This window comes from Phoenix dactylifera, chromosome 15, assembly GCF_009389715.1.
Source record: "Phoenix dactylifera cultivar Barhee BC4 chromosome 15, palm_55x_up_171113_PBpolish2nd_filt_p, whole genome shotgun sequence".
NCBI classification, from domain to species: domain Eukaryota; kingdom Viridiplantae; phylum Streptophyta; class Magnoliopsida; order Arecales; family Arecaceae; genus Phoenix; species Phoenix dactylifera.
In genome coordinates, this window is record NC_052406.1 from 8,146,683 (window position 1) to 8,159,263 (window position 12,581).

General features: G+C 45.2%; 2 protein-coding genes and 1 pseudogene across 2 annotated transcripts; 1 reads left to right on the forward strand and 2 right to left on the reverse strand.

The window, feature by feature from the left end:
- Positions 1 to 1,664: 1,664 nt before the first annotated feature.
- On the reverse strand, positions 1,665 to 2,936 carry LOC103714846 (putative pentatricopeptide repeat-containing protein At1g74400). Its single transcript, XM_008802275.4, has one exon. The coding sequence runs from the start codon at positions 2,934 to 2,936 to the stop codon at positions 1,665 to 1,667; it is 1,272 nt and encodes a 423-aa protein (XP_008800497.3).
- A 560-nt stretch (positions 2,937 to 3,496) lies between these two features.
- On the reverse strand, positions 3,497 to 8,823 carry LOC103714845. Its single transcript, XM_039134489.1, is given in 4 exon segments — positions 3,497 to 3,864; positions 4,763 to 5,521; positions 5,524 to 5,762; positions 8,672 to 8,823. Coding segments are annotated over 4 exon segments (1,158 nt in total). The 3' UTR covers positions 3,497 to 3,856.
- Positions 8,824 to 9,813: 990 nt separating this feature from the next.
- Positions 9,814 to 12,105, forward strand: LOC103714862 (annotated as a pseudogene).
- Positions 12,106 to 12,581: the final 476 nt, after the last annotated feature.

The following is a 12,581-nucleotide window of genomic DNA, read 5'->3' on the forward strand; positions in this document are numbered from 1 at the left end:
CTAAATAAAACTGTAGCAATCTTGTGTAGATTTGTGTGAACGCACCCTACAAAATGAAGTGAATCAAACTGCAATCCAATCCCTTCACCCTGCTAGCAGGAGGGTGATTAATCACCCGACTGATGAAGCTACGCATGTTCAAACCGCCTGCATCTTGGATTGAAGGAGATAATTTCTGCCTAATTTTTTTTTTTAAGTCCTATTGGTTGACTTTGGGTCAACTAAGACTCTCTAGTTAGGTTCGGGCTAGATACTATACTTTCTCAGGATAATCCTGAAATCCTGCGTCTTTCTCTTTGACATTCAGAGTGAAGACTTGAGCTGTGTAAGAGATATCAGGGTCTAGACTTGTAGTGGATGTGGTGTCTCGCTAATGCAATGCTTCTTGGCATGATTTAGTATGATTTCAGCTAGTATTGAGGAAAGTGGAAAAAATAACATATATGGTATGTCTAACTTCGTCTCCAGTATGCGACTTGGTTTTGTTTTCCATTATTGATCTCCGGTCAAAAAACCAAAATGATTGAAGTTTTTCTATTTGGAATCGTCTTAGGTCTAATTCACGGATAATTCAGATTAATAATTAGGGATAGATCTTACCCATCTTTTTATCCCCTCAAAAAACCGAAATGATTGAAGTTTTTCTATTTAGAATCATCTTAGATCTAATTCCTATTACTTTGGCAGGTTTATTCGTAACTGCATATTTATAATACAAATGTGATGATCAGTTGGACCTTTGATTAAGTAACATTTATTTTTTTTGATTGACCTTTTCCCCGCGGGAGGTCAAATTCAAGTTTCAATTAAACTTTTTTTTTGTTAAGTTTTTTTTTATTGTGATTCGACATAACATAAACTGAATCACACTATGCAAGATTTGAACCTACGACATCGGGTTTTGGAGACCCGCATTCTATCGAACTGAACTAAGGGCGTTTTCTTATATACCTGGTATTGGCCCTTATTTACAAGAATACTCCGTAGTATTAGTAAGAAGAGGAAGGGTTAAGAATTTACTCGGTGTGAGATGTCACACTGTTCGAGGACCCTAAATGTTGTCCAAGTAAAGGATCGTCAACAAGGGCGTTCTAGTGCGTTGTAGATTTTTATCCGAGACTTGTATTATTTGAAGTGTATGGCTAACCCAATAACGAAAGTTTCGTAAGGGGACTGGAGCAGGCTACCATGAGACAAAAGATCCTCTTTCTAAAGAGATTCGATTCGGAACTATTATATGTCCAAGGTCCAATATTGATTTGAGAAAGGAACATGGCTAACCCAATAACGAAAGTTTCGTAAGGGGACTGGAGCAGGCTACCATGAGACAAAAGATCCTCTTTCTAAAGAGATTCGATTCGGAACTATTATATGTCCAAGGTCCAATATTGATTTGAAAAAAAGAACCTTTCCGATGAGGTAGAATGGTGCTTGTTGTTAAGCTAATTCCAGGTGACATGATCTTGTAGTCTCGAGACACATCCCTAAATGCGATATTGATTAGAAGCAATAACAACATAATAGGCAAGCTTGCCAATTCAAGACCTTGTGAATTATTCATCCTTTTCTCCATTCAGTCTACAGCAATGTCAGCGTCCGGAACATGCACCAAAGCTCTGGAGTTCTCGACAATGCTTTGAAGAACTTCTTGCATTCCTTTTTCCCTAAGGGTGTCTCCTATCTGCAGCAACAAACTCATGTGTCCTACTTCCTACTTCAATCAAACTGCAGCCAGGATCTCTCTGTCGCTTCATTCTTTTCCTGACATCTTGCTTCTCATCCCACAACCCAGCAGCTGCATACACATTGGACAAGGTAACATCATCACCGGCATAGTCAGGCTCCAGCTCGAGCAGTCTACGGCGAGCAAGAGCTCCAAGGCTGACATTGCCATGGAGACAAGAAGCAGCAAGCAGAGTACGCCATATTACGGCATTGCGCTGCACTGGCATTCCCTTGATGAAGGCATAAGCATCCTCCAGAAGCCCAGCTCGACAGAACAAATCAACCATGCATCCGTAATGAGCAAGCCGAGGCCTCAGATTGTAATCCCTCTGCATGTTCTCCCAGTGAAATCGTCCTTCGCTGACCAACCCTGCATGGCTACATGCCATTAGCACTCCGACAAAGGTGACATGGTTAGGACTAACACGACATCCATTGGATTCGCTGCTTATGCTTTCTTTCATCTCAGCAAAGAGCATCAAAGCCTCATTCGCCCGCCCATGCAAGGCAAGGCCCACGATCATGGATGTCCACGTCGTCACATCCCTCTGCTTTGCACTATCAAACAGATGACGAGCAGCTTGAATGCGGCCACATTTTGCATACATGTTGATGAGGGCATTCCTGAGGATCAAGTCCTCTCCGAGTCCCATACTCGGGTGGCGGTAGATATACATGTGGATCCACTCCCCTGCATCCAGAGCTCCAAGATCTGCACAGGCGGATAGAGCAATGGTAATCGTAATGCGATCCGGCTCTACATTTTCCAACTGCATTTGCCTAAAGAGCTCGAGAGCTTTGCCCGGCCTGCTGTTGTTCACATAGGCTGAAATCAAGGCGGTCCAACAGACCACAGTCCTGCAGGACGTTTCGTCGAACACTCGGTGCGCATCTTTTATGCTCCCCATCTCCGAGTACATGCCGATGAGAGCTGTCTGTAAATGTACGACGGGCTCAAAGCCGAGAGTTATGACAAACGTGTGGAGCTGTGTTCTTGCCACTCGGGACGATGCCTTGGTCTGTGCCCTGAGAACACGAAGGAGCGCATAGCTGTCAATGGAGGAAGGTCCTCTTCTCTGCAAACGCCGAAATTGCTCGAGGGGCTTCTTCGTGGGCAACCATTTGCCTTTCCGTTGGAGGTAGTCGCTGCTGAGCCCACGCTTTCCTGCGCGAAAATGGAAGCGAGATATATGTGGCACAACTGTCAACATCTCGTTGAACCTCATGAAAACAGAAGGAAAGTGGTTCGTTTCAGCTCCCTCGGTATCTTTCGCAAGGGACTCTGGTCTCCTCCAGAGCCATCAAACACGAGAGATATGGATCCAGTATGCGATGGGGCACTTGAATTTAGTGAAGCACGAAACTTGTAGCCCTTCAGCTGTACAGTTATGGCAGGAGGCTGCTTGATTTAAACAAATACGAGGAAAGATCCAGGCACACTTAAGCGAAATAGTCTCATTGGCTCAGGTATCAAGGTTCATTCTGGCCGCAACCAACAAAATTCAGAAGTAAACATGATGTTTGGATTCTATGCATATACCCGAATTCTATGCAATCCTAGTAATAGTGGTGTATATAACTTCTGCCCCCCGGTGAACTTCCACAGTGAGTGCTCTGGTTTGAGGGGAAACAATCACAATCATCATGAATTGGCTCGCAATGGAGGGAAAGAAATGGCTATAAGGCACCTCGAACCAATCAGGCAAAAGAAGACAGGTCTACATGGAACTGGACCAGCCAACCACCAACAAATCAGCTCTACCGACTACAATTGCCGACAATAATTCCATGTTACAAAACAAAGTATTTCCAAACTAACAGCATTGTTTCATGACTCAGTTTCCACGTAATGACAGCAAACGTAACAACACTGAATCACTTTATTCAAAGCACGAATTGCTCTTCACAGAAGTCCACCTGCCACTGCAAGAGCAATGAAAAGTTTCCAACAGAACACACCACAGAGAACACACACCACACCCTCATCTTTATTTTAGCTACTAGTTTTTTGTGAGGGATCAAGCCATACCAATACAAGATAGTCGTACTGGAAATGGTTTAGTCATCATCATAGTTGCGACGGTGGTGGTGGTGATGGTGATGATGGCGCTTCTTTTCCTCGTCATCAGAGTCATTGCCCTGCCATTATTCCAACAAGGAAAAAAAACAGTCAGAAAAAAAAAAGAATAATCCAAGACTGGCCAATAAACAGCCTTTTATTTAATTCAGTCTCATATGTTCTCTATCTATACGTAAGGGTGTGCATTTGGTCTCTCAACTGTTGAATACTTGCAGAAGGCTAAGGAAGCTAAGTAAAAACTGGCTAGCTGACCATGTTTAACATAATTCACGATGGCTCTCACAATCAGTTATTAGCAACTTGATATCAAGGGGTTTTCCCTTCGAAGAGTGCACCCTCTTTACTAACCACTTGGCAACTTGCGTCATGTTTAACATAATTCAAAATGGCTCTCACAATCATTTGTAAAGATTGAAATGTTCAAATCAATATGCTTCTGGAGGGGTAGGAGTCAAAAAAGACAAGATTAAAACTAGGAAAAATCGTATCATGCAACCAAAAATAGGCCCTCGCTGCAAGGTGGTGAAATACCAAGGAACAGCTTTACATTACTAATTGAGCGATGTAGTCAAGCAGGGAATGGAGTTCTCCTTTCCCCACCGCAAGCCAGTGAATCAGTCATGTTACAATTAAATTGTCAACACCACTAGGAGATATACTTGATCGAGATAATACCCCCTACATAGTATATGCCTCTTATGCACAATCCCCCCCAAAATGGACTCCCAAATTAACACCTTTGTCGTGGTTGACAGAAGCGAATAACCCAACAATCACTCCCCGACAAAATTAAGTTAATTTCACTGTACCATAACAAGAAAAATTCAAGCAATTCATCAAACTGCAGGTGCGCACATCAGCAACATATGACTCACGAAAAGAGAAGATGATACAAATAAATCATCGTAGAGGAACAGAGGTAACAAAAAGGGGGAAAAGAAAAATTTTTGAACTCACATATTTGGGGCGGCCATGTCCTTCCCCTTGCTCTTCGCATAATAGCTCGGCTTCTGGTACATCCCAGTCCGCTCCTCATTCCGCCATAGCTCGGCCTCTCGTACCTCGCAGTCCGCTCCTCATCTCCGCCATAGCTCGGCCTTTCGTAAACTCGGCTTCTCTCCATACCCATACTCCTCGCTCCTCCCGTAGCCAATCCCGCCGCCAAACGCTTCCTCCTCGCCTCTCCGGTACCACCCCCGCCGCCATACTTGCTTCCAGATCCAGATCCATAACCCTGCCCTCCCTCCTCTCCATACGGCTTCGGACGATCCTTCCCGTACCCGGATCCGAATCCGTATTCCTCCTCCTGAGGCTGGGGCGCCGTCCGTAACGGGGCTCCTTCTCTTCCTCCTTCCCCCCGCCGAACCCGAACCCTTGCCCGATTCCGTACTCGCCCTCGCCGCCACCATGCCCGTACTCGGGCCTCGGCGGTTGGGGGCGGAGGTCGCCACCGAATCCGCCACCGAACCCACCGCCGAAGCCGCCGCTCTCTTCCTCCTGCGGGGGCTGGAAGCCGTAGGCCAGGCTGGGGGCTTGGGCGGCCGTAGCGGTCGCCCAAGTCGGCCTCGGTCCCGTAGGCGGAGGTAGTGGATCCGGAGGTGTAGTGGGGGCGGTTGTAGTCGACGTCGTCGCCACCGGCGGAGGAGAGGGGGTGGCATATCTCGTCGGAGGGAGGGAGGGGGCGGCCGAAGGTGAGGGCGAGGTCGTAACCGCCGCATAGGGTGTGGGGTCGTACTCGTCGAAGTCGTCCTCGGCTCGGCTCCTCTTCCCCTCCAGGACGCCATTGTTACTGCTGCTGCTCTCTCGGTAGGGAGGATGTTTCAGATCCGGATTCCGGAACAAAAGGGAGAGTAGGAATTTGTAAGGCCCTAAAAGAGAAATGCCCTTGGATCTGGCTTGATTCTCGATATTGCCATAACCACGTGATCGACACGTGTATTGAAACAAATCAGGATGGCTTGAGCCAGGTCAACATTGAGCCATGTGGACAAGGCAGGGCCGCTGGGTGGTTTATTTTCTTGTCTAATTTTTTAATAAAATTTTTCTTAGCCAAGAATTTTTTTTCAATTAATTTTTCTTTTAGCCTTTCTGTAACTCAGCCAGTCCCAATATTTTTTTTTTCTGGTTGGATTGAACACAAGATTTGTAGGGCTATCTATTGTTTTCAACATTACAGTGGCCAAATCTAGCATATTTTCAAGTTTTTTAAAAAGTAATATTAAACATAAATTTGTAGTCACATCATGATAGAAGCATGTCCTACTCAAGACCACAATTCCATTTATCTGCACCATTAACTTGCTTCATTTCTACTGGATATTTAAAAATTGTAGGCCATCATGATTGAATGATGATCGTTGCAATTGCATTTTGTGTACCATTCCATATCCAAGATAACAGAAAGCTAAGTCAAAAAACTACATCCCTCTCCATGTCCATTTGGAAAATAATAATTTAAAAAAAAAACTTCATCATTTTTTAAAAACTCATTTAAAAAAACGTATCTTGTACTGCAGCATGGCAAGAGCACAATCCGAAGGTGTTTACCCTAATCAAAGAACATGCATGATTCGCAAGGTATCCCATTAATTGTACAAAGGATCTTGCACTTACAAAGAATTCAAACTTCAAGAACCAAACTTACTTATTAGGACGTAATGAAATAACTCTGAGAAATATGCATCAGAATGCGAGGCCCTTTTGCCATGAGGGGAGAAAAATAAATTATACACCAGTATCGTCTCAAGAATGATTTCAATGGATAGCTTGTCGCCTTCGAAACTCTCCAGGTACTTGAGTCCTAATGATTCCTGAGCATGGAGTCACAAGTAAAATGCCATGGATAATCACTAAGCTGTTCATTTTATTGGCTATCAGAAATTCATACAGGGTCTTCCATCTTGATGCCACTTCTGTATTCTCTCTCTTCCTTTTCATCGGCTTTAGCTGGATTTTCATCCATCCATACATCAACATAATTCATTCATGGACCAAAAGAAACAACCTATAGCTAAATCCTTTCAGGATCTAGCAGACATTCCTCTATGATCTTTCATGTCTATTCACTCTGTTTTTGTTATAACTTAAGTTAGTAACATCTAGCATATTATGAATGTTAATTTAACAGTTTTTTATATGACAAGGCAGCAAGAAAATGTCTCTTTTTTTTTCCTTTTTTTTTGTTGGGGGGGGGGGGGGGGGGGGGGGGGGGGGGGGGGGGGGGGGGGGGGGGGGGGGGGGAGGGGGGGGTGAAAACGGCAATTCATATAGCTCTAACGTGAGTACATCCTGCCAAGTCAGAAGAAAACAAAAAATACAATAGGGGCGGGGCTCTACTGTGGATGTCCAGCGGAGCTCCTCGAAATGTCGTGCAACATAGGAAGCAACCCAGTCTGCTTTCCTGTTCGCCTCGAAATACATAAACTATCTGAAACTCGTCCATCTCCATAGCCAACCTGCAATCTCACGAATAAGAGAATGACTATCTTCATACCTGTCCGCACCTTGGATCCAATCAATAACTATAGATGAATCTCCCACAAGGTGCATCCGCCCGGCACCGAGCATCCGCCTCGCATAAGATATACCCTCCCAAGCTGCCAGCAGCTCTGCCCCAACTACAGTGAGCCCTAGCGTGCACCAGCCACCCGCTGCAACCAGTCTCCCAAGGTGGTCTCTGATAACAAATCCAACTCCTCTAAACCTCCATCCATCACTACGCTGTCACCAGAGTTCACCTTAAGATGACCAAGAGGTAGGAGCACCCAAGAAACAACAGCGAATCTGGGCGCTGAAACAGCACAGCAAGTGCCCCAAATGTCTCTGACCATCCTAAGAGAAAACAAAGCGGCATAGAAGGAGACCTCCCGACCTGAAGCAGCAGCTCTTATCCATCACCATCCTCCGGCCGAGAACCTTCTGCCCTCAACAGTCGCGCATTTCGGGTCCAACCAAAGTGGTAGGCCTCAGAAAACGTCTTTACATGATGGAATTTTTTATTTTTCCCTTGCCCGGCCGGAGGCTGTCCTGCAGGTGGCGGCCAAGGATGGAATGAAAAAAGAGTGGAATGAGCAATGTTATCACCCAATCTCTTTCTCCCCTACCCTCCACTGCTTTACCTTATTTCCTTGCTACGTGATAGAATAGTATTGGACTTGGATACTGACGTGAATGCAAGATGCCCAGCGGAATGATCGGCCGGACAAAGGCTAGGGCCTGCTTCTTCCCCATCGGCATCCTTTCCTGTGCATTGGAGATATAAAGAAGTGCACCGACAAAGAACGGAAACCGAGTTGATGCTATCTATGGCAAAGCATTCGAAGCATAACCGCACATCACATGATTTTTACCGTGAGAGAGGAGCATTCGGTGGAGGGGTAAAAGCTAGAAATTTGCCGGAGCATGCAGAGAAAATAGTAGTATTTTTAGGTAGCTCCTAAGGCATCTTATTAATTAAATGCTCAAACAGAATGTTTAGGCTGAAGGTTCTAAAATCAAGCAAAATAGGAAGACAGAAATAGATATAAATGGAAGACTCTATCCTTTTTTTGGTTGGCCACTAAATAAATGTGTTTGTACTTCTAACAAAATTTTTTGCTGACCATTTTTTTTTTTTGGTAGTATGGATAGATCATACGAAATTTAGTATGAATACATCTCATAAAGTCAAAAAATAAAATATTTCAAAATAAAAGTGGGATGGAAGCCGAATCAGTCCACAGGATCTCACTTGGGCGCTGGGGCTATACGTAAAAAGAATCCAGTTAGCCGCCTTATTAGTTTTTTTTGTAGATATTCTGCCATCTAAGACACACACTCCCTGAAACTTTCCAGATGTCATGTAGGAGCAAGTGGGCACTAGCTGACCTTGCCTTGCCCTTGAATCCACCCAATAATCGTAGTCGAATCATCTTCGATAATAATACAATTAGCTCTGGAGATTCTCCTCGCAATGGTGATACCAGCCAAAGCTGCTCCTTTAGTTTTGCTCCAAGTATCGATGTCTCAAAAATCGGCATACCGCCTACAACACCATGCCTCTAATTCAGGCTCCGGATAATAAAACTCACACCTGCTCTAGCACCTGCCATCCATCATATGTCGTCAAAGTTGATCTTGACAAAACTCGGAGGTGGAGCTCCCAAGTGAGAAACACCATCCGGATCGCTGCAGAAAGCAGAGAGAAAGCCTCAGGTGTCCCAAGCCATTGGCAATTTCTCCAGCAGTAAAAGAATTGGTAACCTCGGCAGCCTGCATCCAAGGCCTCTCCAAAATGAATATTACCGAGCTGTCCCATCCTCAACAAAACTTATGTATATTAATAGGTGGTAAAAGTGTAGTAGTCATCCAATAAATAACATGCCAGCTTTTTTACAAAATTGGACAAAAAATTACATGATGGCACAAAATCAAATAAACATCAATATTCTCTCACCAAAAAAAATCTAAACATCAATATTCGTAAAACTATACCTAAAAGTACATAATGGTATCATGCTGAACCCCAAATATTTAAGAAAAAGGCTAGACTATTCCGGTTGTCACTCAGCAACCTATAAAATCAAGCACGCCATCACACTTGCCAAAATGCTTTTCTTTTTTTTTTTTTCCGGCAAGTTTTACTTCAAGCATTGATTTTTCTGTTAAAAAAAAAAACAACTTCCATGGTTTTTACTTTAAGGCATATGTACTAGTTGAATCAATGCATAATAGATGATCCCCATAGATCAAGTTTGACATGATGCAGAAACTTGGATTGTGATAAATATGAGCCGATATAATGTTACGTGCATATCACACATCTAGCTGCACAAGATGCATGTACATGTTCGTGCTAATGTCATGGGAACGCAGGACCCACTTCCCCAAAACGATGATCGCAGGTGGCCGTGGCGAAGGTGGGGCAATAGCCCCCGGTTAAAGCGACATCAACCGACTCATACCTTGCTTCCTCCGACCGAATTCTCACCCACCATAAAAGATCCTCCGAAGCCCAGTCCAATTGGGTTTTCCAAGGAACCGAATTCCTTGTTGGATCTCTGGTGTCATTCCTTTCCATCCCAGGCAAATCTCTACCACCATTTAAAAGCCACTTTGCTCAACGTTTATTCCGGATTCCAGACGCAAAAGAAAGTTTAAAAAGGCCAGCCCCCAAAACAAGGCCCACTTTTGAAGGACCAATCTTAGACTGGAAACCAACCATCAAACAAATGGGTCTTCACGCTGCTCTTTCCCTCTGGCTCTTCCTCCTCCACTCATTTCATAGCGCACCAATTGTAGATGGTCTGGGATGCAACTGGGGGGCATGACTTCCAACCTCCTCCCTCCGGACATCACCGTCAGGATGCTCAGAGACAATGGAATCAACAAGGTGAAGCTGTTCGAGCCTCTCCGCTGGTTCTGCGGGCTCTTGGGAGGTCTGGAATTGAGGTCATGCTCGGCATTGCCGAACGATTTCCTCGCCCCCGCTCGCCAGCAGCGTTTCCATTGCCGAGCAGTGGGTGATGCAGAATGTAATCGCCTTCATCTCAAAGTACGGCACCGATATAAGGTTACGAACATGCCACCAAACCTTGCATGAGCCTAGGCCATGCAATCACGAAATTTCTGCCTTTTCCAAACAATCCCAACTTCAAAAAGAATTCGTAGAAACAAAGACAAACTTAGAGAAAATATTTTAACCAAGATAATGAACCCGAACATTTAGCAATATTCAATTATGCATGTCTCATGTAAATTGCAATATGCTCTACCCTGTTCAATCATCCATCATAAAATGATCAAACACCTAGATGATGGGTGATTGAACTAGCTAGGACTTCAATTGTTGTGCATCATCAGCAAATCCTGACATCAGGAATAATTTCAAGAATCATCAGGCAATGGAAAAAAAGAAAGGAAAAAAAAAAGATTCAGAAAAACTAGAAAAACTTTTAGTGAAGATAATCAGAGGAAACAAAATTGTAACAGCAACTTACTGGTACCATGTCCGCATAGATATTGTTGCAGTTGGCAACGAGCCTTTCCTGAAGACATACAAAAGCAATGTTTAAGCAGACCACCCTTCCAGCCCTGCAGAAACGTCCAGGCGGCCCTCATCAAGGCCGGGCTCAGGCAGGTCAGGTGAAGGTGACCATCCCGCTGAACGCCGACGGTCTACCAGTCTCCGAGCGGCCTCCACCTCGAAGGCGACTTCCGCTTCCGACATCCGCGAACCTCATGCTCCGGATCGTCCGCTTCCTCCAGGACAACGGCGGCCCCCTCACCATCAACATCTACCCCTTCCTCAGCCTCTACGCCGACCCCCACTTCCCCATCGACTTCGCCTTCTTCGGCGGCACCTCCTCCCCCGTCGTTGACGGCCCCATTACCTACAGCAACGTCTTCGACGCCAATTATGACACCCTCATCTGGACCCTCGAGAGAACGGCTTCGCCAACATGTCGGTCATCGTCGGCGAGATTGGCTGGCCGACCGACGGCGACCCCCACGCCACCGTCGAGTACGCGCGCCGCTTCAACCAGGGGCTCCTCAACCGCATTATACAGCGCCAGGGCACCCCGAAGCGGCCGATGACGCCGCCGGACGTCTACATCTTCGCGCTTATCGACGAGGACGAAAAGAGCACCTTGCCGGGGAATTTCGAGCGCCACTGGGGCCTCTTCTACTACGACGGCACCGCCAAGTACCCGCTGGTGCTCGAAAATGGCCAGAATCTGACGCAAGCCAAGGGAGTGAAGTATTTGGACAGACAGTGGTGTGTGCTGTCCCCGGCGGCCAGCATCGGCGATCCGCAGATCTCCGACGCTGTTACTTACGCTTGCACGTATGGCGACTGCACGAGCCTCGGCTATGGGTCGTCGGTGCAACGGATTGGACGTGAGGAGCAACATATCTTATGCATTCAACCAGTTCTACCAGGAGGCGAGCCAGCAGAAGGGGGCATGCAACTTCTCGACTTTGTCGACGATCACGCGCACCGACCCATCGCAGCCGAATTGCAAGTTTGAGATCATGATCGAAACCGGGACGCATGAGGAGGCTGTCACTTCTGGCACCGGCTCTGTTTCAGCTGGGAGTCCCTGGAGGCCATTGCTGATTGGTTTGGTGCTGCTGCTGTCATGGAGCTCGGGTGCTCTTCGTTAAGCTAATTACCAGGACACAGATGAAGACAATTATAATTACTACAGTTCTTTGTTACTGCTCTCGTTCCTTCATTCCTTTCATGCCACGTCCTTTATGTGGCTCTGTATTAATTCATCTCCAAAGAAACAGAAATAGCTTTTTGATGATTTCTTCTACGAGCTGGCTAATGGATGCTATGGTTTAGGCTGGCATTCTAAGGTAAGGATCAGAGAGATCAGTCGTCGATGGACTGATGTACCATTTTGGAAAGAATCGAAAGTTAACGCAGCGACGTGTGCGGTTAAATGCACCAAATCAGTTCACCTTCTCGAAGCGAAGCTTCAATCCGTAATCCGGGAAAAAAAAGAAAAAAAAAAAAAAAAAAAAAAGAGGGAAGAGCAAACAATCTCGAAACTTGGAATTTAACGACAATTTACTGAATTACGAATCCTGCAACTTGAGAATTAGAAATAACATCGTCTTATTTTATTTTTTAAGATTTTTTATTTTTTAAGATTACGATACCCCTAGAAAGCCATGGTTACAATCTGAAGAGCACTCTTCAGTTACATCAGCATATGAAATGTTCTAAAAATTTTCAGATACATAATTTTAAAAATCACGTAACAACTTGTATTAGCTTTATTTTTTT